The 27884-nt window shown below is 37.3% G+C and overlaps 1 protein-coding gene across 1 annotated transcript; it reads left to right on the top strand.

Moving 5' to 3' along the window:
- The first annotated feature begins 633 nt into the window (after positions 1-633).
- Positions 634-25167, top strand: LOC306883889 (serine/threonine-protein phosphatase 2A 56 kDa regulatory subunit epsilon isoform-like). The gene is made up of 14 exons (XM_079439392.1): positions 634-991; positions 5056-5216; positions 15686-15882; positions 16980-17081; positions 17587-17679; positions 17795-17925; positions 18008-18067; positions 18912-19020; positions 19119-19172; positions 19259-19309; positions 19459-19578; positions 19823-19950; positions 22542-22643; positions 22779-25167. The coding sequence occupies exons 2-14, from the start codon at positions 5060-5062 to the stop codon at positions 22876-22878; spliced, it is 1404 nt and encodes a 467-aa protein (XP_079295518.1). The 5' UTR covers positions 634-991; positions 5056-5059; the 3' UTR covers positions 22879-25167.
- The last annotated feature ends 2717 nt before the right edge of the window (positions 25168-27884 follow it).

Raw genomic sequence — 27884 nt, 5'->3', positions numbered from 1 at the left:
CCAGTGTGCAGACTATCCATTACTATCCACAGCCATTCCCTCTGTACGCAATGACGTGGATGGCTACGCGCGCGCTCTCGTTACTCATTTCCTGAAACATACATGAAACCGCAGCTGAGAGTAAACGATGGCATATGATCCATAATGATGCTCGTGTGATGTGCTGGTAGTTCACGCCAGGTGTGCTCTTCTTTGGAATGAGACGCTCCTCAAATGGGTTGGGCTCTCATACAGGTTTAACTTCATTCCTGTCGAGATTGATTATTTCCTTTTCTTTTTCTCGGTCCAGACTTTCGCCATTCTGAATAAAGATGCATTAGTGCTTTGAATGATTTTTTTCTATTCAGTTCATTTTTATTTTTCACGACACATATAGGTTTAGAGGATGGTTTCTTAATAAACTATTCAAGTTTTTAATATTAATTATATAGTTATTTTACAACATTGTATTAAAGACAGAATAGTAAGGTGGCTCTCTTTTTCCTCATCGCACACACCTCAACCCAACTTCTCTATTCATCGTTAGAGAAGCCTTAGAGTTTTTCCCGCCCATGCGTGGTGATTGACACCTCTATCGCCCAATCATGTTCCGAGGAATCTTCAAACTGACCAATGGCGTGGCGTTGTAGGCCCAGCAGACTAGAGCGCGTCCGTGTTATGTGTGCCATGGACTCAGCCCAGTAATATTGACAATAGGGCGAAAAAGGGACCGATATTCCCTAATAAAACATCTTTTCTGGATTAAAATAACATATTAGCGCGGTGTGTGGATATAAAGAGATACCCGGGGATGTTCGTATTTCAGCTGGATCCTTTTCTATCGTCGGAAATTTGAGTGTTTGATGGGATTATTGCTGTGGGTTTGGCAGTTTTTAAGGCCAAAAACAGATTTTGTGTCTTTCTTTTTATTTTTCTGCTGCTTCAAGAGGCCTTGAAGGAGGAAAGACGGTTAAAAACACCCGAATCAGCTCCTCACATCGAAAACATCAAGGTAAATTGAATATTTGAATGTTTTTTTGTCTATCCTGCTCAAGTTTAGATCCGGTTCGTTTTGGTGTTTCATATACAAAAGTAAATATGTCAAATAAATGAAGTAAAGGTCCAATAACACTTTTTATACAGAGTTTTTTGGGGGTTGTGTACCTAAAGGGAAAAAAAATGTAATCATACTTTTACTGTTATCCTCGCATGTCTGACTGTAAAGCAACATTTGAATGGGTGTATGAGTGGAAATCCGTGAAGAATGCTTGTTCTTCATCTGTTTTTGTTTTATTGGTGTTCTGGAATGCAGTATGTCTTTGTCAGCTGCTTGTGTGTGTGTGTGTGTGTGTGTGTGTGTGTTTGTGTGTAAGTGTGTAAGTGTGTTTAGGACCATGAGAAGATCACGAACCTCTGGACTGTAGAATTTCAGAGGTTTCCACTTTTTTCTGTCCATTTTGAAGGAACCACTGTGCCAAACTGCTCTTGTGAATCTCCAAACTCTGTGTCTATTAATTATGGACTAACCAACCAAATACAAGTCATTACGCCTCTATTCTTTGCCAACTTCTTGCTTTGGCTCAGTGGCACTGTGCCTCTGTGCTCTGTTTCCATGGTCTGGTTCATTTCAGCTGCTTGGCAGTTGCAATATCTCATCACCAACAACAACAACACATGCATCCCACGAGTGGTTTACAGTCAGACTGGTTGTTTTTGGTGACCTTCAGTCAAAACCATTGGGAAGGGTTATCTCTAAATACCTGGTTATAGAGATTAGGGCCAGGGCATCAGTGGCAGTGTGTTTTGGATTAACGGTGGGGCATGAATGTTTCCTAGATCGTGGTTGTCTGGTTCACTTCTTTGTCAGTCAATCCAGTGGTTAAGCCCTAGGATGTTTTTATACCTGCAGATCTTTATACAGAGCTGGATCGCCAAGCAGCATGGACATTTGGGATTATCTCTCACTATTTCACAAACTAGCTCAGTTGCCCTGCAGTAGAGCTTGCTTGATTCTATCTATCTATCTATCTATCTATCTATCTATCTAGCTATCTAGCTATCTATCTATCTAGCTATCTATCTATCTATCTGTGTAGACAAATATATAAATTTTTAATTTCATTCCTTAATTTTTTGCAAGTTTGTAGTCTGTGTGTCTTGGTCTCGTACAGAAATCTCGATGTGAATGTCAAACCAGGGTGAACTTTATAATAGGAGAGGAAGGAACATGGATCTTGTTCCCGCTCTCACCTTATCATTCTTACAAATTATGTCCTGGTCCCATTTCACCCCAAATTGAAAGATTTCTTTGCATAATTTTTTTTTTTTTACAGTAATTAAAATATGTATGCATTGTTTTCATGTCAATTAAGTACTTCTTCCCTTTAGTTTCTCATTAATATAATAATATTTTTGTTATTGCTATGTTATTTCGTTATATTATTATAAATCTTACATATGTTGGTAGTATGTAGTGCATTTATGTTAATTTTCAAGGTTGATTTAAAGCACTGATTCATTTAAATGCAGCAAATACTACCAACACGTAATTTTTATGTATATTTTATGTTTTTTAAATTATTTATATCATTTTTAGCATTATGATAATGAGATTTATGGTGTAAATGTGCTTTAACATTTTATAAAATATAATCTTACAAAAATCGTGGGTTGTATTTTTATTTTTTTGTATCAAATTATGTGTATTGTTGCATTTCTGTTGATTTTGGGGTAAAATGTGACTTATCTTAGCTTTGGGACATTCTCAGAGTCTTAACCACAATGACTGCTTGTGTTTATTGATTTCTGCTGACCTTATGTGTTTTCGTCAGTGTTCTCTCGATTGTTGCTTGCATTCATTGTTCTTGTACATGAGAGAGAAGGTTTATTCCTTTTACAGGTAGTGATACTGCCAGGCCTGTTGTTTCTGAGAACAGGAGAAGTGGCTCAGAAAAGGGATGATATTGTATGTGGTGGGCTGCACAGTTATGCAGCATTATGGGATGTCATCAGTAAACGTTGGCAGCATCTCACTCGTTTGATGTCTGCTAATTTAAACCTCTCGGACTGCAATATCAAAGTGCTCTGAACAGTCGGATTAAAGGCCACACTGATTTCAGACTGTCCAGTTCAGATAATCATTTGAAATTTTCTTTTCTGTGCAAATTCATTTGTTTGCTTAGAGATTTTGCTTTCAAATGACACAAGATAACTGCGTTCAGTTCTACATCTATGACTTAAGCTTCTTGAGTTCCACTACCCTGACCAGAGGAAATTTTAGGTGGTCTTCCTCTCCTTCTCTGCTTCCCTGGTCTGTTGTTTTTATTTTATCTTTGTCTCAGCCTACCTGTTAAAGCCTATTTATTTCCTGTTAAACTTTTCTCTGCTCCTCCATTTCTAAAGGGGCATTCAGACTGACAGCAATTAAATCGCTGGAGGTCATAGAGTCTCTGTGGTCACTAGTTCAAACTCGACTGTCGCATTGAACTGTTGCCATATCGCTAACGGTTGCTATCACTCTTGACTTCAGAAATCGTCTACTTAAAAACAAAGTTGAAAATGAACTTTCAATTGCTTTCATTAAAAATCGCTTTTTCTTTTGTTTTTCTTTGTGTCAATTCCCAAAGGCATCTGGTTTCTTATGCAGAGCTGTAATTATGTGTGTTTATCTGCTTTAATATGATGCATGCAGTTTAAGATGACACCAGCAGGCCTGTGAAAAACCTGATTCAGACTTTTTCAGTCAACAGAACCCTGCTGTGTTCTACTCACCTACTTTCATCCCATTTTTTTTGCTTATGAATTTGTTTCCATTCTGTTTTATCTTTCATCACAGTGTGCATTCCTGCCTTTATTTACATCTCCTGCCTAGATTTTCATTTTACCACCACATTTCCTTCCTATAGCCATTTGTGGTTTGTTTTATAAATACAGTTGCTTTTGAATTGCAAACTTCTTTGTCCGAAGGCATTAAAGCAGGTCTGGATTTAGTGCTGCTTACACTGGACCTGCAAAACACAGACATAATGAAAATACCCACACACACATCACTGATCTAAAGACCTCAGTGCAACTAATGGCTGTTTACGGTGCTGCTGGAGAGCAACTTGACATAATCTTTTGTCTTATTTTTCCACTACGCACTTAAATATCTGGAATTATTTAATTCATCATGGAACACTCCCGCCTGCTTCTTACAGAATCGGAATTCATAGATATGAAATGCTTTCTTTTGTGTATTTGTTGTTTTGCAGGAATAACTCGCTATTAATCATTATGTAATTATGTAGCCTGATTGGTGTCAGTGACAGTAGGAGTGTGTTTACCTGTAAATATTTTGGTTCATAATAACTGAGTGCCTTGCAAATATTAGACTCGAGATGATGATGCAAAGTACATTTGTGTTCTCTAATTGTATTCAATCAGTAGTCAAATCATGTAGTCTTTACAGAGTGATCATGTCAATGATTAACAAGCAGTTGTTTATAGCCATAGGAAATTGACCATTATGGTCATTATACAAACATTTGGTAGTGTTTCTTGTCATATACTTTCATTCATTACTCAAAATCTGGTCTCTTATACATACACACAACCCACTAACTAAATCTGTAAAGTTTATGACTGGTAAGTATTGTCCCAGCATTTCTGTGTAATTTTAAATGAAGATCAAAAGCAAAGTCAAAACTTGAAGGAGACGCTTTATGTAGGGTTTTTCCAAACAAAACCGAGCGAATGAATCCATTAATAATGGGCCATTCCTTAGCAATGTTAGCAAAGTGAGCCTACAATGGTATGATGTGATTTCGTATAATCCTGTGAGGGGATTCATTTTGAAAGCTGAGTTTAAGATCTTATATTGGACATTATAACCCTGTACATTATAACCTACTTGTTCTCATGTACCCAAGAACTATTGATGGGATATATTTTTCACATACCACAGAGATGCACATGTAATTTTGGTGCAATATTAGATCTTTTTTTTTTTTTATTCCAAATATTTGCAAAATATACATGCATTTGTTTCAGTGTTGATTGATGTGTTGTCTTACACACCTCGCTCTCTTTTTCCAGGGCTATGTCCTCCGCAGCCACCACGCCTCCATCAGTGGATAAAGTAGACGGATTTTCCCGGAAGTCTGTCCGGAAAGCCAAGCAGAAACGTTCTCAGAGTTCCTCACAGTTCCGCTCTCAGGGCAAACCAATCGAACTCACACCTCTTCCCCTGCTCAAAGGTGACTCACTCACGATTACTAAATACTCTCATCATAACCACTTCTGCTCTGAAATCACTTGAGCTCTGAAAGTCCCTGATACGGAGTAGAATAGAATTCAGATTCAGACTGCTTCGGTGGTCTATAAAGCTTTACAGTAGAATAAGAATACAGATTTGTTGTAAATGTAGCATTTTTCTGAGGTCATGTGTGAACTGGACTCGTCAACACGCTGGTGGTGTTTGCTTTGTTGTTTTTTAATAGTTATCATATTTACTGTGATAACTTGTACTCTTTACGAAGTACAGATCTGCAATATTTTCTGCTATCTGCTAGTAAACATTATGCAAATACCGTGGATTCAATTGTATTATAAATATGTTCTTCCAGTATTTATTGAATCACCCTCAGTTGCTGTAGGAGACACAGAGACCTTCACAGGAAAACAAACAGATGCAGAGACTCATCCAATGTTTTGTCACCCTGAAGCTTACCTGAGAATTGCAGTGTTGGTGCTGGCAGACCTACAATTAAATGAGGAGAGATCAGTGCAGAAATCTGTCCGTTTCACCGAGGGCTTACAGTTTTATGTTAGTTGGCTGTGTGTCTGAAGAGCTTGTTTTTGTGGAGCATGTGTGATGGAGTGAAAACGTGGGTGTTTGCGATCATGTGCCTTGCATTTGTCCATTGGTCTGACTTGCTTTTTCTTCCTTCTCCTTTAAATTAAAACACACACACATCTTATAACAAATGTCTAGGGCTGCACAATTAATAGAAAATATTAGAAATAATGGCTACTAGGGATGGCTCGATACCATAATTTTGGCTTCGGTACGATACCAGAATGTAATACCTCGGTATCGATACCATAGGTGACAAATAACCAGCCTCAAAAGATAAGTGAATTTAGAACAGTTTTATTAAATATAATAATAAGAATACATTTACATTTATGCATTTAGCAGATGCTTTTATCCAAAGCGACTTACATTGCATTCAAGTTACAGTTTTTACATTTTATGGGCTCTTGCTTTCCCTGGGAATCGAACCCATGACCTTGGCGTTGCTAGCGCCATGCTCTACTATTTGAGCTACAGGAAAGCCTAATGCAATAAAAATAGATTCATATCTTAATAACTTTGTATCAAACTAACAAAAAACCTACAGGGAACATAGGTTACATTTTGATGTTGGAGAAAAAAAAATAGGCTAACTGAAGTAATAAGATGAAAATAAATATATTCAAATCTTCTTATCTTTTCAGTGCAAACAAAATGTCTGGCCTACCGGGAACATAGGTTACATTTTGACTGAGTTTGAAGAAAAAAAATACAACTGAAGTTGCGCAATTAAGGCAATAAATATTGCTTTATTGTAAAGTGTTATTCTTAGTCAAAGTAATATTCAAAATCACATTATTATTTCTCTCGCTCAGATTGTTTTCAGATTTCAGACTCCGCCAAAGAAAAAGCATTAAATAAATCTCACTCTCTCTGCTGCTTCTTATTAGCGGTCGACAGCGCGGCAGAAACATTCCCTTCATATCATTGATACTAAAATGAATATAGCAAAATTATTGCTCAATTCAAATCCAATTAATATTCGATTGTATGAAATGCAAGTGCATATATTATGACCAAAACTTCACTGGTTCTAGCGTGTCACACACGCACGTTTGATCTTACTGTATCACATCTGTATGAGCGTTGATCAGTTGTAAATAAAAGTTTGTTACTCAAATTAAATCTGAATTTATGAATGATGCACTCACCTGAAAAGATCAGGATGAGCAAGCGACAAATGCTGAAAAAGGTTTGATGTGTTGTCCCTGTGGAAACGCATGATTTATAGCAACGCTTGCATACAGGTGCAGTAAGGCCAGTTCCTTCACCTTTGTCATCTGTTTTGTATCCAAAGTAATGCCATATTTCACTTCTACTGTTCTCTTTGTTTATTAATTTCGGGTGCGTTGATAGTTTAATCTGTTTGATCCATCGCGTTGTCACATTTACCGGTTGCGCAGCAATTTGGGAAGCACTGCCACCTAAAGGTGCATTTCGCAACTGCAGCGTATGAAATACCGAATTGAGCAAAATTATGATATCGTACCGTTTGAAATATAATATATACCGGTATTTTTCCAGTACCGGTATACCGCGCATCCCTAATGGCTACTGTGATTAAGTAATCATAAGCGCTATTTTGAGTCAGTTTTCTATGTGACATATAAAACCGTAATGAAATTTCATTATCAAATAAAAAAAGTAAATTACAGTATAAATAGAAATACTTAATGATTTTAAATGATAACTGTGCATCCCTATTAGAACTGTAATATAACTTTTTTTCTAGGGGTGTAACGATACATGTATTCGTATTGAACCGCTTGGTACGAGGCTTTCGGTTCGGTATGCTTTACAAACCGAACGATTCGTTGAACTAATCCTATATTACAGCATATTAAACTATTAGGTTAGATTAGTGCGCAAGCGCATTAGAGTGTGTTCTTTCACTGCATGATTCAGTCTATTAAAATGCATCTAGAATGATCACAAAATTCAAGATATGGGGGCAGAAAATGTATCATTTCATATTGTTTATCAATATCACGAGTGCTGTTTTTTTTCTCCAAAAATCAGCATGATTACAAATGATTTTTACAACCGTTCAATAAGCGAGAAGTTAATTAAGAGACTAACGTTTTAGACCGCATATTGCCTGTTTTTGCTCAATTTCGCCAACAAAAATAATTCCAAACACAGCCACAGCACTGTTTTGCGTCTCTGAGCAACATGACGGTGTTTCGTTCCTGAATAGATCACTCGTTTAAATGATTCGGTTTAATCACAATGATTATTAACAGTGACTTGCTGTCACCTGCTGATGGGTTTAATTTAGCATTTAAAGTATCTTTTCCTTTTCATTTTTTAATTAATTTCAAACATCAGTTGTCAACGTTTTATGTTTAAAATATCAAAACATTATTTATGGATTTTTAACTGCAGGTTAAAGCCTTATGTCCCTCTGAGCTGCAGTGTGTAAAAGCATCTAAATGCTATTCAGAGGCAACTTCTGTGTTTCCTCTGCATTACAAAGATGAATTTTGTCTTGATTTGCTTGGTAACAGCCCAAGTGTCTTATTGACTGATTAAATGTAAAAAAAAAATTGACTCAAAAGGTGATGCACACTTTTAGGAAAAAAAAAGGCTTTAAAAAGGTAAAATACCCATAAAAGGTAAAAATCTATTTAAACTTATTGGAAAAGATTAATCTGCTACATGACAATAGGCTACATCAGCTGGAATACTTCAAACCAGAGCTATTTGTGTTTTATATGCTGCTAAGACGACACCCCAGAAGATGGGTCAAGTATAGCTCCATCATTGTTCAAAGTAAAAAAATAGTTTTAATAAATAAAGAATTCAAAAGGACTTTTCTCTGGCATTTCTTTCTTTTTGCTGTACCGAAAACGTACCGAACCGTGACACCAGTGTATCGAATCGAACTGAACCGTGAATTTTGTGAACCATTACACCCCTACTTTTTTCAGTGTTGCAAACATGTTTTTTTAATTTTTTTTAAAGAGACTGACTTGTTTGACCAAATAACTTTTGAATTCATATCACTGTGTTGAGTGGTCAAACAGGTTGATTTAGCTAGTATTTGTAGAGTGTGTCTGATTGTCCATTGCCGAGGAAACCGTCCTCCCACAGAGGCTTTGTCTGTTTACCTCTCATCATAAATGAATGCAAAATACAATTGTTCACTCAAAGAACAGGCTGTTGTCAGACTCACCTGTTTCATGCCAGACATTCACTGCCTTGCCTAGAAAATGACTGTGATCTGCTTGTGATGCACTATTAAAGATATTGACTAGATAGGTTAGCTCTATTCATTGGACTAAGAAATGGAGCATAAGTGACAGTGATTTTGTTCTATATTGATGACCTTTACCGCCTGCAGAACACTCCGTAAGGATTATGGGAAGGAGGGATCAAAGCATCTCATTCCCTACAGGGGTTACTCCCTCAAAGGTCACAGAGATGGTGTGCGTGTGTGATGTGATAGGCTAATTGCAGTCATGTTTTAGTGAAGATGAGGTTCATAGCCTAGCACTAGTCACAAGCATTATATCCAAAATATGAATTCTTACAATTGTGTTTCTGTACATTGGCAACTGGTGTGTACTTGTAAAATAATGTTTAAAGAAATAGTTCAGCCAAAAATTTTCATTTTCTGAAGATTTACTTACCATCAAGCTATCCAAGATGTTGTTTTCGGAACAAATTTGGAGATTTAGTAGTGGCCGACTGATAAATCTCCAAGGCCGATATTTGGCATTTTTGAAATATCGGCATCGGCGGATAAGTTTTTCTGTTTGGCCGATGCCCTCGAGGTGGGGCTTTTATTTTGACGGCACTTAAAACGGCACCGCCTGAGCACACAGTGCTCACATTCTCCCTCTTGTCCTACGTCATCGTTAACCGTTCTGTCTAATACGGATAGAAGAAGCCTGTCTAATAATCAGATAGAACTGTTAAAACAAAGGGATTAAAATGTATACAAAAAAGTATTATAAAGATTGCTTTTATATTATTAGTAATAGAAAGTCAAACATTTAATACTTGCTCGTTTGCCGTCAGCATTGAGGAAATACGCATTTATATCATTTAAACAAATCTTTGAATGGTGCATGATTGCGTGTTCTCTGCGTGACTTTTGGTGCTTATTGAATGCTTTAAACATTAAAATGCTGTATGTAAAATGAATGTTACCTTGGCTTTATTTGGAAAAAAATGATTTCCAATGCACACAAACCCCAGAATACTGAGTGCCCTGTTGGTTACAATATTTAATTTATTTGTGAAAAATACTTTGACATCTAAAGTATGTTTATTTTACACATTTTTTTAAATCCATTTTCAAATGATTTCAAATTTCTTAAATATTAATTAAAATAAATACAATTATATTGGCTTTATATCGGCCTTCGGCCACTCTGCTTCCCAAGATATCGTCATCGGCTGTCAAAAAAAAAAAAACAATATCGGTCGACCACTAAAATTTAGTCTTGCATCACTTGCTCACCAATGGATTATTTGCACTCATATCTTGAATTTTCATTGCATATAACTGAATTCTAATAGGCTACATCACGCAATGAGTCATTGTTATGTATCATATTTGGTAACAACTGCATGCAATGTTAGATGTTGTACAGGAACAGGGTGTGTTAAATATGGTAATAATTTTAATGCATTTTTTCCATTAATAATTGTGCCACATTAACATGTTAAATCAACAGCCCTATTTTGAAGTTTATGATTTAACAGATTATGATAGATTTGTTTCTTACAAACATTCAGCCTTTTGCTTCACAAGACAGTTGATTGGCTACAGAGTCATTTTAATCGGTTATTTGAACTCTCATTATGATGGCACCCATTCGTTGCAGAGGATCCATTGGTGAGCAAGTGATGTAATGCTATATTTTTCTAAATCTCTTCTGAATCCAATAAAGAAACCAACTCGGGTCTAGCATCTGTTCATCTGCAGATTGTCAAGTTGATAAAAGAATTTATGAAGTCATTCTCTGAAACTTTTCTGTATTCAGAGTCTAAAGTATTACAATGTGACTTAATAAAGACAATAAAGATGGCCTGCTGGCCCAGGGCCAGTGTGTGAGCATTTCAGACCTGACAGAAAAGTCGTCCTTTTGGGCCAGTGCTGCATTGGCACTGTTAGTTGTACATCTGTTTATGCCATGAAAATGATCATGAAGGGGGGAGAGAGAGAGAGAGAGAGAGAGAGAGAGAGAGAGCGAGCGAGCGAGCAAACAAGTCCGACTACTGCATAATGTTTATAATGTCATGGATGTTCACTGGACAGATGTATCAAACGCCATGAAACCCAGTTGCCAATAGGTGGCACTGTAGAATCCCTTTGCTTTCCTAAAGAGGTGTTCATTGGTGTTTAGTGGTGTGTCACCTGAACGCAGAGGTTTAGACCATTCACTTCCCCTTAGCTGTTAACACTGAACCTTGAAGAAAATAATTCACGACTTTAGTTGCACTCGATGCACTGTCACTAACCTGTTCACATACAAGCCAAAATAAGCCACATACACAACCTTTCAAACGTTTGGTGTTGGTAACGTTTTTTTTTTTTTGATCGCCAAGGCCGCAATAATAGAAATGCTGTTCATATTTTGAAATATTACAATTTAAAATAACTCCTGTGTTTTAATATATTCTAAAATGTAATTTATTCTTATGATGAATTTTCAGCACCGTTACTCCAGTGTCATATGATCTTTTAGAAATCATTCTCATATGCTGATTTGGAGATCATGAAGCATTTCTTATCACTGTTATAAGCAATTGTTCTGATTAATATATTTATTATATTAAATACCATTCTAAAGAACAGCACTTATTTGAATATTTATATTGAATATTTATAGACAATATGAATGTCTTGTACTGTCACTTTTCACTTATCAATTTCATGCATCCTGATCCTGAATAAGTGTTACTTACTTTCTGCCCCCAAACTTTTGAAGAGTAGTGTACAAACTGTCTGAGAACCTTAAAACAAAAAAGTGTTGTCTAGAGGCGGAGAGTAAGTATAGGTGAGTGGGACGTGGAAACATAAGCAGCATCAACAGAGAGATGTGAGCTTTTTGTATCTCATCTGCGTGGGACACTCAGACTGCTGATGCAGCACAACATATCATTTTTACATAAGGAAAACCTTGACCAGCCAACAAGTTGGCTACATTTCTGGATAGCTAGTACAGTTAAAATGAGAAATAAAATCTTGAGAGATATTTCACAGGAAGATGCTTGTAAATATAGATGCTTGGTCCATTTGGTGTGTTCCTAGTATTACCAGGCTCTTATTAATCCATGTGTTCTGGCCACCATAGATAAATTTCCAGCCCATCGTAAACTCCTACCCCTCCTCGGGGGTCCGCGCTGTTCCTCTGAGCTTGCTGGCTTGAGTTTAAATGAGGAAGGCAGAAAATAGCACATTAGACACAGAGCCCGTCCGTGTTTCCGTGGGTTCAGCTCGGCCATTCGACACCTGATCTCATGGGTTCCTCTGTGGAGGTGCAGCTCTGTACATCGTACACATAACACACATACGAGGCTTACAAACAGTCATGTTTGATTTACTTTTTCAAATACTTTAACGTCCAACTCACTACCGATTCCCTGGAGCGAACAACGCAGGAAGAAATTCAGAGAAAGAGAGAGAGACCTGTTTGAGTGAGTGAAAGGGAAGAGTGGCTGGTTATGGTGTATTTTTGTCATTTTGTAGATGTCTGTCTATTAGCGTGGCATCTTCCGTATTGTTTGGTGTTTTGGGGGCTGGTTCTGACCGTATGTGGACGTGAGATCAGCAGGCCAAGTGGAGCAAAAGGTTCTGTTCGTTCAGTCAGATACTGATCTTAAACGATGGTATGAGTGCAGAACGCTCTGTTATGCCTGTTAGTTGGTTCACAAACATGATTTGTCACTTTTGCAGATGCAAGTTCAGTATGTTCAGAATTAATTAATTGTTCGTATCATGTTTATGTGACCGTTTAGAATGTTCTTTTGAGGAATTCGGCTAGGCGGTTTCTGATGTTGCAGGTTACAAGACATGTCTTAGGTTTACATTAGTGCATTCATTTATGCATTAATTAGTGCATTGTTTAAAAATGTTTTCTGAACTGCTATTTAAAAGTTTCGTGCCAGCTGCAGCGTTGCTGCAAAAAAAACAACAACAAAAATAAAACACTGTGTTGCTCTCTCTGACTGCACTCGAAAATGAATGTACACCCCAAAAGGCTGCACTTTTCGTGAATGAATCACTCTTGTTGTACGGTTCTTCCAATTGTAACACTAATTTGGTCCCAGACCCAGTCAAGATTTATTGGTGCTTTATCCATCACAATAGATCTTTTTTTTTTTTTTTTTTTTTTCTCCATAGTATTGGTCAACTTTGGATTTATGGGCTGATATTGCATATTTAATTGTGTGCTTATTTTCTATGTTCATGTATTGTTTTTACTTTATTTCCTTTGCTAGAAAAAGCTTATTAAAGGTAATTTCTTTTAAAAATAGTGATCATTTTAATACGTAGCAGACCTCAAAAAAATATAATTTTTTTTCAGTATTGTACATTATATTGTTGTGATGCTTAAATTCACTTGCAACATTTTATAACTATTGAGTTTTTGTTTTATCTGTTTTGATGAAATATATGTTAAATCTACCATTTAGCAGTTGTCATCCATAATTTTGCTATCTGTGCATCTCTACAACCAAGTCAAATTTGTTATAACTCTACATACATGAGATTTCATGCCCGAAAAAAAAAAACCTTCTGTTTAGATTCAGGGAGCTGTCTTTTCTTGTGTGTGTGTGTGTGTGTTTGCGTTAAATGCATACAGTACATTTCCTTCTCAGTCTCTGGCTCTGTGAAAGTCACCTGCTAGTTCCACCTGTCGGAACAACTCACGCACACACTCTTGCACATGCACTATGTCTGTGTAAGTAACTGGACACACAACTTTGTAACCAGTACTCTCTCTCTCTCTCTGTGCATTTAAAACCAAACACAAACAGTCTCTTTAAAGTAATCCAAGACCACCATTCCATTGAAGTGGGGTTTTCCCCACCCAGGTTTGTGAAGCAGCACGAGGCACAAGCCATCACCTTATATGAACGTGCCACTGCACCTTGGAGATCTGTTTCTGTTTAATGTCTCGGAAGACCTCGCTGCAGACCTTCTGTTTAGTTTATTACGCTTCAGACCTCTTATTTAAGCATCTCTTAATACCTTAAAACCTTGTGGACTGTTAAACTGACAGGAACAAGTCATCAGTCTGGACTCAAATGGAAAATAACTGCACGTGATTGAATCACCTGAGCCAAAATGACTGTCACTGTGAGTGTGTCTAATTTAAGCAATGGTATGGATGTCTTTTGTCTAGATGTTCATCTGCATGTCCTCTACTGTAGCAGTGTTGTTTTGCTCTGTCTTAACTTCCCTGTTGTTTCTTATATTCTGCTCTTTTGGATGTACACTGGATAGTTCATAAGATAAGTTGGATTCCTTGGATGTGTTGTGATTCTGTATCTTTCCGTGAGGGTTGTGACCTGTAACACAGAATCACAGTGGTTTAGAACTGCAGTCTTGTGCGTCATTTGCAGAAGTCATTTGCTTTATTTATGTTAAGGACTTCATGATATCAAAATTTGAAGAACTGCATTGAGCTCTGAGACTGCTTCTTGCACCCTGTACAGTATACAAATTGTATGCTATTAGTATGTTAGTAGGCATTATGCAACAATGTATGTTTAAAACAGTTGTATGATGCATTGTCAACATCATTACATGACCTCCATTGCATTGCATGTTTAATTCAGTGACAAATGTCCAGTTGTCATCTTATAATTAAAAGTGTAAAAGACTCTTTTGCATCTTAATCCAAGTCTGTATAAAACGTCGTCTCTTTTTCTGCTGTTTATCATTGAAAATGGATTGCCAAGTAGAGTACATTGCATTGTGGGATAAAGTACCCATCACAGTGTGATCTTTTGCATACTGCACATTTGGGCAAATTTGATTGTCATGTTCGTAGTAGTTTAAAACTGATGTCTTTTTTTTCTACAACTTTCACTTGTGAGTAAAAATCTGCCTTTTAACTGATAATTTTTTCATGAAAAATCATGACAATTTTTGTTGGCCCCGTCCCTAGTTCCAAAGTGACTGAAATTTATTTTGTAAAGTGTATAATTTGCAAAAGTATGGTGAATTTACTCTTCACAGTTCAGTTTTAGTTAAAACCCTTTTTTTAAAGTCCTTTGTCAAACCCCAACTACCTATTCAATAGGAGATGCATCAACTCGGGGAAGGAAATTGCTCATCAAACAATTTCATTGGGTGTTTTTATTGTTATTGCTGTAATGATGGCGATAGTTCAAAGGCTATCTGTTAGGTGAACCAAACTAGTGGGTCCACAGCATAGATTTGCTTCTAAATCAGCATTCTGCCATCATGTGTGCAGTTGTCAGCAAATTGGTTTTGAATTTGAACTCTGGGAAGTTTAGGTTTCTTGCCCTTTCCTGTACTTCCCACTGATTAGTTTACATATCAGAGTCCTTTGCAGTTCTGGGATAACGGAAAATGCCCGTTGTGACATCTGATGACTGATCTAGAGTGATCTTTACGTCCTCAAATCTTTTCTCTGTTAATTAAGTGAGATATGGGATCGTTTGTCTTGTTTTGCATGTTTATTGATATTACACACTACTAAAATGAATCCCATTATTAGTTTTACTCTCAGGCTGTATCTGAGTCAGATGACGTTTGTATATATGGAAGTACACCCTGAACCTTCTACTTAAGAGATTTTGTGAACACACCCATTGCAAAGTGAAGTTTCAGCAGGGCATTTTTGGGCTTTTTCTCATATCTGTGTGTTTGTTTGTGCACAGACGTCTCTGCTCAGGAGCAGCCGGAGTTGTTCCTGAAGAAACTTCAGCAGTGTTGTGCTGTGTTTGATTTCATGGACACTCTGTCAGACCTGAAGATGAAAGAATACAAGCGCTCAACCCTCAACGAGCTCGTCGATTATGTCACAGTCAGCCGAGGATACCTCACAGAACAGGCCTACCCAGAGGTCGTCAAAATGGTGAGTTAAAACACATATAGAGTCAACTAAATGTGGGCAGGAGTCATACATTTTCTAAATGGTGTAATGTGAATTTGTTTTTCAATAATCAGTGTAGCCTATCAGAGTCAGACTTTTGACTAGCAACAGTAATATTGTGGAATACTATTACAATTAAAAAAACAAACGTTTGAATGTATTTTAAAAATGCAATTTATTTCTGATGGCAAAGCTGAATTTTCCGTAGCCTGTACTCCAGTCTTCGTTGTCGCATGATCTTTCAGAAATCATTCCAATATGTTGATTTGCTGCTCTTTCTTTCTTTCTTGCTTTCTTGCTTTCTTTCGCTTTCTTTCTAGCTTTCTTTCTTTCACTTTCTTTCTCTTTGTGAAATTTTTTGAGGATTTTCCATGAACAAAGTTCAAAAGATTGTATTTATTTGAAACAGAAATCTTCTGCAACATTATAAATGTCTTTAATGTCACTTTTGATCAATGTAATGCATTCCTCCTAAATAAAAGAATGAATGTCTTTCAAAAAAAAAAAATCTTAACGTTTGAACCGTAATGTAAATCTGAAATCAGAGATGGCACAGTAATAGACTGACATGCAGCAGAATTAATTTATAGCTCATTCAAATGTTTTTTCTAGTGTCTGAAAATGGTTTGTCAGAATTTTTCATCAAAGTAGTAAATTAGGATTATTTTAAAGACAGTAAGTGCTTTGAAACACTGAATAGCTTTTTAAATTATGGTTACTGATATGGTAGTATTTAGCCATCAAGATGGCCAATATAATGCAATGCAATGTAATAATTGCTAAAGAGACATGCCAGTGCATGAAAGTGCTCAAATTAAATGCACATGCATTTTATGCAAAAATAAATAATTTGAAAATAATGTTCACCTAAAACAGCTTTCAAACACACAAATGCACACGCTCCAGCCAGGTTGAGTGATACATTACAAACCTGTGCACCTTGATTCCCAGAAGTTGCAAAAATCTGATTAGAGTTTGAAATTTCAAGAAAGCTTATCTTCAGACAGTCACTGAATGGTCTGTAGTATTTGATTCAGCAATTTTTATGGTTATATTACTATCTTTTTTTTTTTTCTCAGGTGTCCTATAATATATTCCGAACTCTTCCGCCCAGTGACAGTAATGAGTTTGACCCAGAGGAGGATGAACCCACTCTAGAGGCCTCGTGGCCACATTTACAGGTGAGTGAGTATGCAGTTGAGGTTCTTGAGAATATTGTTGTGTACTCTGGTCCCTCTCTCTTTGTGTAGAGCTCCTATCTGTTTTATTTGTTTCAGCATGTTTGTCTGTGTGTTTATTTTTTAGGGTTTGTACACGTACTCTGACCCTCTCTGTGTGTGTGTGTACTCCCTGTATGCTTCCAGGACTCCTTTAGAAATGAGATGCATATTTCAAGGACAATCTTCCTGACAAAACTTCTCTTTTTTTCGTTATTAATCCCTACTTTCGTCTACTTCATCTAAAACGAGTCCAATAATGAAACTTTCATTATGAAAGTTGACGTTCCCAGACATGTGATCCTTGTCTTTTTTCTTCCAACCTGTTATAATGGCATCGACCCCCCTGGTGGCAGTAGCAGTGTCCTGTGACCTCAACTGAACCATGACCTTTGACCTTTCTTTGCATGCATGCTGAGTTCAAAGGACTCCAAATAACACAAACTCTCTCATTCTTTTCTCTTCTCAGCTGGTGTATGAGTTCTTCATTCGTTTTTTGGAGAGCCAGGAGTTTCAACCCAGCATTGCCAAAAAGTACATAGACCAGAAATTTGTCTTACAGGTGAGGATGTTCTTTTAAAAATCTCCTCAATCCCTTCGCTTTTCACTTGTGTTTGCTCATCATCTTTTTTTCCCCATTCTTTTGTGTGTGCTGTGTCCATCTGTTGTCCTGTCAGCTGCTGGAGTTATTTGACAGCGAGGACCCACGGGAGAGAGATTACCTGAAGACAGTCTTACACAGAATCTACGGAAAATTCCTGGGACTAAGAGCTTTTATACGAAAACAGATTAATAATATTTTTCTACGGTGAGGGATATGACAGTTTACATAATATTTGCAAATGCACGAATAAAGTGCAAGCATTCACCTCTGTCTCTCTTGTTCTTAGTTTTGTTTATGAAACTGAGCACTTCAATGGAGTCGCAGAATTGTTGGAGATTTTGGGAAGGTGAGTTGTACTTGTTTAAAGTCACAATGTAATTTTCTTAACTGCTTATATAGATGACCATTTATGTGTGCAATTCAAATTCCACCTCGCAGCTGATTTTATTGGTTACGAGCTAAAAAAAACATGAATGAGCTGAATGGGAAAAACAGCAACTATATGTATCAGAACGTTTCACCAATTATGGTTTAGTGTTGAATTAATTTTTTTTTCCCTCAAGAGTTTTGTTGACAATTAGCACTGTCATTGACATGACCAATGAAATCTTTAGAAATGGATTCAGGGCAGGGTTTGCGCTTGAGAAAAAAAGTCACGCCATTCACACACCCTAAGTTTACTATATTTGAAACATTATTTCAGTCACTTAACATAATTGCAATTAACAGTTGGGATTTTCTTTTATATAAGATATGAGTTATTCTTGATCATCTAACCATTCTTAAAGAGAAGTTTCTTCTGAAAATATAGTTTTTATTCACCTTCTTGTTATTGTGTGACAAGCATTAGTTTCCATACAGAAAAAGCATATAGTCTCCAGGAACTGTAAAGTGCCATTAAAAATAGTATTCATATTCATACAATATTACAGATCTTGGCTAGATGAAAACGTTTTGTGAGCGGCAGACTGCATTTAAATTGTTATTCACTGAAGATCATCCGCTGTAGCTTCGGTCGTGCTTGCTTATAAAACCTCAGAACTAGAGGTCGCACACACAATTTCCATGAAATATGATTAAATTAGCAGGAAACCCCTGATGAGTTTTGCATTGTTCTGACTGTTGCAATAAATTCAAGGTTTAGCAATCCCAGAATGCTGTTAGTAAAAGTTGTGTTTGTCTCCTTTCAGCATCATCAATGGCTTCGCTCTGCCGCTGAAGGCAGAGCACAAACAGTTTCTGGTGAAAGTTTTGATTCCTCTTCATACCGTCAGGAGCCTCTCACTTTTCCATGCACAGGTACTGCCCGTTTGTGTTTAAAGCATTCAGATGAGTCCTGTGTGTGTTCACTTCCTGCAGTGTTAATCCTGTCAGTGACATTGCTGTTGTTTTTGCAGCTGGCGTATTGTATTGTACAGTTCCTAGAGAAAGATCCTGCATTAACAGAACCAGTAAGTGTCGTTTTTCACTAATCATCACTTTCTTTTTTTTGTCCATTTATTTCATCAGACTCCTGTTTTTTTTCTCCCTCTAACAGGTTATCGGAGGTCTGTTGAAATTCTGGCCTAAAACCTGCAGTCAGAAAGAGGTGAGATAGATGCGGTCCCCTGAATAGAGCTAATTCACAGCATGAGGTTGATCAGTCATGATTTCAGGGCATTGTTGATGACGCTTTAGGATGCATTCACTGATATTCTGTATCCGCTTCTCTGATTGTCTGCATTGATGTGTGTGTAGGTCATGTTTCTAGGAGAGTTGGAGGAGATTTTGGATGTGATTGAGCCTACGCAGTTTGTGAAGATCCAGGAGCCTCTCTTCAAACAGATCTCCAAATGTGTCTCCAGCCCTCATTTTCAGGTCAGCACAAATCCACTCTAGTCCAAGACTTAATTAAACCAGTCCAATTGTAGTTATGGAGCAAGAATAAGCAATTTTTAGTTTGAGTCTTGACGCCCCCTATTTGAGGACAGGCCGATTCTCACCACAGTTTTGCATTTTAAAGGAAACAGCTTTTATATGTATACAGCAATTGACAGTACAAATAAATTATGCATCATATTATGAGCTTAGAAAGTGTTCAGATTGTGTGTATGTGTTCCAGGTGGCTGAGAGAGCTCTGTACTACTGGAATAATGAGTACATCATGAGTCTGATTGAGGAGAACTCTAATGTGATTCTTCCTATAATGTTCGCAAGTCTGTACCGGATCTCCAAAGAACACTGGAACCCGTGAGTTAAACCTACACTCGTCTGATGTATTTAACAACACCACTGCAATCTCTGAGCCTTTCAGTAGTTTAATAGGGCTTCTTTTGTCCCAATCATATTCATTGCTTTTTCTTCAATTTCCTATCTATCTCAGGACACTATCTGCAAAGACACGTACAAATACAGGTCCTTTTCAAAAAATTAGCATATTGTGATAAAGTTCATTATTTTCTGTAATGTACTGATAAACATTAGACGTTCATATATTTTAGATTCATTACAACACAACTGAAGTAGTTCAAGCCTTTTATTGTTTTAATATTGATGATTTTGGCATACAGCTCATGAAAACCCAAAATTCCTATCTCAAAAAATTAGCATATTTCATCCGACCAATAAAAGAAAAGTGTTTTTAATACAAAAAAAAAGTCAACCTTCAAATAATTATGTTCAGTTATGCACTCAATACTTGGACGGGAATCCTTTTGCAGAAATGACTGCTTCAATGCGGCGTGGCATGGAGGCAATCAGCCTGTGGCACTGCTGAGGTGTTATGGAGGCCCAGGATGCTTCGATAGCGGCCTTAAGCTCATCCAGAGTGTTGGGTCTTGCGTCTCTCAACTTTCTCTTCACAATATCCCACAGATTCTCTATGGGGTTCAGGTCAGGAGAGTTGGCAGGCCAATTGAGCACAGTAATACCATGGTCAGTAAACCATTTACCAGTGGTTTTGGCACTGTGAGCAGGTGCCAGGTCGTGCTGAAAAATGAAATCTTCATCTCCATGAAGCTTTTCAGCAGATGGAAGCATGAAGTGCTCCAAAATCTCCTGATAGCTAGCTGCATTGACCCTGCCCTTGATAAAACACAGTGGACCAACACCAGCATCACTGACTGTGGGTACTTGACACTGGACTTCAGGCATTTTGGCATTTCCCTCTCCCCAGTCTTCCTCCAGACTCTGGCACCTTGATTTCCGAATGACATGCAAAATTTGCTTTCATCCGAAAAAAGTACTTTGGACCACTGAGCAACAGTCCAGTGCTGCTTCTCTGTAGCCCAGGTCAGGCGCTTCTGCCGCTGTTTCTGGTTCAAAAGTGGCTTGACCTGGGGAATACGGCACCTGTAGCCCATTTCCTGCACACGCCTGTACACGGTGGCTCTGGATGTTTCTACTCCAGACTCAGTCCACTGCTTCCGCAGGTCCCCCAAGGTCTGGAATCGGTCCTTCTCCACAATCTTCCTCAGGGTCCGGTCACCTCTTCTCGTTGTGCTGCGTTTTCTGCCACACTTTTTCCTTCCCACAGACTTCCCACTGAGGTGCCTTGATACAGCACTCTGGGAACAGCCTATTCGTTCAGAAATGTCTTTCTGTGTCTTACCCTCTTGCTTGAGGGTGTCAATGATGGCCTTCTGGACAGCAGTCAGGTCGGCAGTCTTACCCATGATTGCGGTTTTGAGTAATGAACCAGGCTGGGAGTTTTTAAAAGCCTCAGGAATCTTTTGCAGGTGTTTAGAGTTAATTAGTTGATTCAGATGATTAGGTTAATAGCTCGTTTAGAGAACCTTTTCATGATATGCTAATTTTTTGAGATAGGAATTTTGGGTTTTCATGAGCTGTATGCCAAAATCATCAATATTAAAACAATAAAAGGCTTGAACTACTTCAGTTGTGTTGTAATGAATCTAAAATATATGAAAGTCTAATGTTTATCAGTACATTACAGAAAATAATGAACTTTATCACAATATGCTAATTTTTTGAAAAGGACCTGTATTTATCAAATTTAATGTATAAATTAAAAATAATACACACTTTTGCGCAGATTGCTTTTGTGAGCATCAGATTTGTTTTTTAATGGAGTTGTTAATTTTATGTTAGTTTATCGGTGTTTGTGTTAAAGTGACTGTTCAGTCCAATTTATACACTATTGTTCAAATGTTTGTGGTCCGTTTTTTTTTTTTAAAGAAAAAAAATACTTATTATTCTGAGCGTACACACATAAAACGAGTACACAGAGTTGGCTCTTTAATGTCAACTGTCAAATAAACAAGGTTATGTCAAAAACCCACAAAGTTCACAAACAGTCGGTTATGTCTGTGAAAGTAAACAGCTGGGAAAGAAATTGCATTTTGGCAGATTCTCTTGGTCATGGCAGCATCACACAAACCAGGCCTCCTCTTTATTTTTTGCATTTGCCTTTGGCGGGAATTATTTAAATGAGGGATACTGTGATATGTACATTTCCAGAAAAAAACTGTTGCTTTGCAGATCTTTTTCATGCACAAACACCAACATTACACATTTAAAGGAAGTTGAAAATGTAAAATGGCATAATAGGACCCATTTATATTGTAATATTTTACGATATTGATTTTTACTGTATTTGTGATCACATAAGTGCAGCCTTGGTGAGCATTAGCATTAAAAAACATTACTGACCTCAAACATTTGAACAGGAGTGTACTTTCACAGCCTCCATGTAAAGATTTAGTATATTTGTATGTGATATACACACCACAGCATTGTCCTCACTGTCCACCGTTAACTGAATTAATCATTTCCTGTCCAATCATGCTTCATTCTAAATCGTTTTCTTTTTCTGCTTTCAGGGCCATAGTAGCTTTAGTCTATAATGTTCTGAAGGCTTTCATGGAAATGAACAGCACTTTGTTTGATGAACTCACGTCCACTTACAAGTCAGATCGTCAGAGGTGAGCTGTTTTTTTTTATTATTCATTACGTTTGTGACGTGTAGTTGTGCTCACTTTCATACTGTTTATGCAAGCGGTGTTAAATATATCGATTCACATTTATTTGCTTTTTTTGTTCCATCTGTCATTCCTCAGAGAGAAGAAAAAAGAGAAGGAGAGAGAGGAGCTGTGGAAGAGGTTGGAGGATCTGGAGTTAAAGAGAAGCCTCCAGAGCGACGGAATTATTCCCACTTAACGACGCGCCTCTCCCGGACCGCTTTTTCCCAACGCCTCCAACACGCGCTCGGAACGTTGGCCACATGTTTTTCCTTTCTGTATTTGTGCGACTTACTTTACCGTAGATTCACCTTGTCAGTCTCATTATTTCAAAAGCACTGTAAATAAATTTATTTTATCTTCTTTTTTCCCCCTTAAAAATATTATGCCGAAAAAGAACGTGACTAGAAAAGGAAATAAAAAAATTAAAATAAGCAAAAAACAAGAGAAACCCGCACTGGAGGGGGAAGGACTTTGAACAGGCAGTAGGACTGAAATGAATGAATGCTGTTAAGAAAATCAAACAAACCAACAGAGAATCTCATCCCACCGATCTGACATACCTCGGCCATCCTTACTGACCAACACCAGCCCGATTCTCTCTCTCTCTCTCTCTCTCTCTTTCCTCACCTGCCCTCTTCTCTATGTACCTTACTCCTCCCCGCTCTTTCTTTTCCTCTTTATGTTTCTGAATTGGTCAGCATCCGCCACCTGTGTGTCCTGAATATCTGAAAGCTGAGTAGTCTACCCTTGACCTTTGATTATGCGTTAACATCTGGATAAACAACGTGGGTCTGGATTGTAGACGTCTTGAGGAGACGCAAAAGGACACTATGCAGTAACCAGCAAAGAAGAGGAAGTCATATATACAAACCAGCTCTTGTTTTTTCCCCCTTTTCATTCTTTTTCTGTCCAAATGTGCCGCCCGGTACACTCGTTTGGACTCTTTAGCACCAGTCCGGTACTGGTACCAGTAAATGGGTCACACACACATCGGAGCGGGTGTCTAGAATTCCAGCAGCAAAACCGGAGATGCTTGTCATGAGAAATCGAACTGCACGTGCACACACATTCTGCATTCGAGTGTGTGAGGGAGTTTCTTACAGTGTTAAGTACCTGTATACTGTATCTGAATGCAGTACTTTGATACTCTGTATCTAGTAGAACCTTTAGCGTATTTTTCTTTAGGAAAATCCAGTATATGATGAAGAAAGATTGAACACAACCTCTTGGGGGGTTTTTTTCTTTCTTTCTTGGGTTTCACTTCTGATTTGTTTTGGGTTTCTTTTATTTTTTTGTCTGGAATTGTTTTTTTTTCTTTTGACCAAGTGGAATTTGTTCTCCCTTTTTTTTTTTTTTTTTTTTTTTTTTACTTAGTTGCTGATTTGGGGGGAGTGAGAGGGGGATTGTGGAGGTCTGATGCTGTGGTGAGCTTTGTCAGAACTGAACCTGTGCTTTAGAAAGCCCCAGAAATCAAACGATTGCAAAAGTTAAAAAGGGTCGGATAAATACAAATGTTTAATTATTTTAAAAAATAAAGAGATATTAAATTAAACCTGTTTTGTGATAAAGATGAAATGCACATTTGCCTTATTTGTGGCGTATGTGAGCAGATGAAAGTGGAAAGGAGAGGTATCTGTACTGGGCAACAAAGCCATGTGAAAACTTGGGCATTATTGCAGCTGAAATTCATGAAATGGTGCAGATTTGTTTTTGTAAAGTACTAAAACTGAATAATTTTCACAACCTTTGGTTCTTTTAATTGATCTGTTCTTTTAAGTTTCAGTGAATCGGTTTCACAAAACCAGTCTGAACAATTGGTTCCCAAACTGAACTGAATCAGAATGGCAATCGCAATGAGTCTAAGCATAACAAATGGCTTTTATAAACCAATTCTTGTAATTAATTGTTCAAAAAGATTCAAGATTCATTGGTGAACTCATGTGTTAATGATTTGAATCGGTACTTAACCAACAAGTCAGTTCAACTCAAACTGCTGTTTGGCCACCTGACAATGAGTCATACTTCTCATCACAAACTGTCATGAATGACTCTCACGATCTGGTCTAATGAGTTAATCAAAAAGACTCATGAATTATTAGTGAACTCCTATTTGAATTAGTCTGAATAGTTTTTTACACCATCAACTACGAGTCAATTATTTGGTTAACTCCTGTGAGAACAGAAAAAGTTGTCATTAAACACCTGGCCGCTATGAATACCATTTTATTGCCCAATCTTTGTAACAGTGCTTCAAAGGGTTTCTCTGCGGGGTAAAAACACTGCATCGCTTAGATTTGGAATGACTAGAGGGTGAATAAATAAGAGTGTGTTCATTTTCAGCTGACCTTTTACTTTAAGTGTCATTGACCAATTGTTTATAGGACAATGTGTAGTTTGTGTGTAAATTCAGCTATCTACTCACAAGTACCAAATTCTTCCACAAGAGTGCAGCAGAGCTCAACATTAAACATTTTTCAAACCAGCTAACAATACTTTTGCTTTTGTGGAAAACACTGGGTGTCCATCTTAATCTCTTCTCAACCTTTGTGCATATAATCTTTTGATGCAGGTTGATCTTGTTTTTCCTAATGGTTTGCAGGTTTTTTCCTGAGGGGTTAAAGGATTCAGAGCTGCTCTGAAATTGGCAGGTATATATGTACTGAAGGCTTTATTCTTTCAGTTTGGGCATTAAACCTGTCAGGTACTTGCAGGGGGAGGAAGGAATAGGAAGGGCATACTTAGGTGACTGCTTGCTTTAGTTAACATCACCCTTGAAAACAAGAATAGCAGTACTTTTTTGAAAGAAAAAATGTTCTTAAAAAGAGAGTTGATCCAGAAATGAATGTTATTTCACCCTCATGTTGTCCCAAACCTGTGATTTCTTTCTGTGGATTTTTTTCTCTCCTCTCAGTCAAATTTCCTCCAGTGATTATAATGTGGGTCCCCCAGTTGTGTCCGGGACACATGCTGCTAAGTTCAGAAGAATGCACCTCTCTCCTTAAACATTTAAAAGAGGACTCCGTTAGTGTGTCAATGCAGATGTTAAGTAAACCAGTTTAAAATTCAGCAAAAGCTTTGTCAGTCTTAATAATTGGGAGAAGGGGAGCTTCCAAAGTAACTACTTTTACTCATAACTCCTTTCCATTGATTACATCTCTGCTGAAGAAAAAAAAGAAGTTTAAAACACTGACCTTAGTTGATCTCCCAGCATGAGCCTGTTTTCTGGTTTAAAGGGTGTTGGGTATGTAACAGCATATTAACAAGCTAAACTGAACAACTCCTCAGTCTGGGAGACCAGTGTAAACCAGCTAAGACTATCAAGCCAGGTTAGACTGGATGAGAATGTGTGTTTTTCAGAATTTAATAATACTTGTTCACTAAATTCAATAATTTCTCACTACATCTTTTTAAAATATTTACTAACCCTGGGAGCTGTCTGGAGCCCTGTGAATTTAAGAGACAATTCTGGAGGGGGAAAAAAGATATAAAGAGTAATGTGAGGTTGGCAAAGTCTTTCAGAAACTTACATAAGTGATTAAAGAAGCATGTATTCCAAATAATACAGGTAATGTGCTTAAAGAGTGTATTGCTATTGGAATATTGATGCTTAGATTGTAATCAGAATCTTCCAAATTAAATATGACTTGCAGGATTTGTTATACTGATGTTTTTAACATTTAAAATGTAATCAAATCCATGCATTTTGGGATCTTACTTTATATCCATGCACTTTAAATCTGGTCGAAAATTTAGGCCTGTGATATAACTGGAGTATATTCAGGTCACAAATGTCACACAGTCCTTGTGTCTCTTGCTTCTTGAGTGTGAAATTGCCTTTTCTTATAAATTCACCCATTTTACTGTCTGTTTTGTTAGGTTTTATCTCAGTGATTGTGTGAGATGCACCACAGTTAGTGTGTCATGGAGGCTGGGACACCATCAAGAATGATCTCATATCTGGAACCACATACAGTTATAGCTTTTTTGAGTGTTTGTCTTATTTTAATGTTCTGAAGGTCAACAGGGTTTGCGCCAAGAGAGCAACGTCCCTTCAGTGATTGCGATATTCCCAGGTAGGACATTCCCAGGTTGTTTCAGCACCTACTGCTTATTCTAGAGTAACTTGTCAAACAAATAATAATCCACTAATGTTAAAATCTGATAGACACTACTTTTGTTTCAGGACCAGTGTTGGAATATGTCAAAATTTATGGTACACTCTTAAAAAAAAAAAGAAAAGGTGCTATATGGTTCTGCATAGCACCATTTGACAAAGGTTCTATATAGCATCTTAGATATGGTGCTATATAGCACCAAGAGTGGTTCCCCTATGATTACGAGCCAAGAACCCCTTTTAGTGCTATATAGCACCATTTCTTTTAGGGTGTAGGATCACAGTTGTGTCCCTTAACAGGTGAGTAAGGTTTTTTTTTTTTTGCTTTCTTCGTTAAATTAATAGTTCACCCAAAAATGAAAATTTACTCCCCCCTCAGCCCACCTAAGATGTAGATGTTTCTTTATGAGAACAGATTTGGTGAAATTTAGCATCACTTGCTCACGTTTCTCATGTTTTGATCCTGTGCAGTGAATGGGTGCCGTCAGAATGAGAGTCCAAACAACTGCTAAAAAAAAATCACAAAAATAATCCACACGATTCGAGTTAATCAGTTAAAATCTTCTGAAGCAAAAAGCTGAGTGCAAAAAAAAATCCATCATTTTACCTTTAAACCATCACTTCAAACCAAAATCAGGTCCATAATCCATAATAATGCTTCCTCCAAAAAGGGGGGGGGGGGGGGGGGGGGGATCCCTGCTGGAGAAACCTGGTAAAACATCATTCACTTTGGGGAAGGCATTTTGAACATTAAAAAATGCAAATCTGATAGAAGCTCCTGAACAACTGTGCTGGTCAAACCAATATGAGGCCAAATATGAACCACTGAAAATGAATTATGTTCTGGCTAACCTATCCATCTCCTACTTCTATATGTATGTAGTAAAAACAGTAATATTGTGAAATATTACTTCTATTGAAAAAATGTTAACACTTTTTTTTAAGGTGTCCTTGTTGCATGTCCTTACTATTATAATAACAATAAAGCAGTTTAGTGCTTAGTTATGGCAGGTTACTTGACATGTTTATAGTGGTTTATTATATGCATTATTAATGTGTTGCAATGAACTTGAGATAGATGGGATTGT

Source organism: Barbus barbus, assembly GCF_936440315.1.
Source record: "Barbus barbus genome assembly, chromosome: 18".
Taxonomy (NCBI): domain Eukaryota; kingdom Metazoa; phylum Chordata; class Actinopteri; order Cypriniformes; family Cyprinidae; genus Barbus; species Barbus barbus.
Note: the sequence above shows the minus strand (reverse complement) of the source record. Positions and strands in the feature narration are given on the sequence as shown.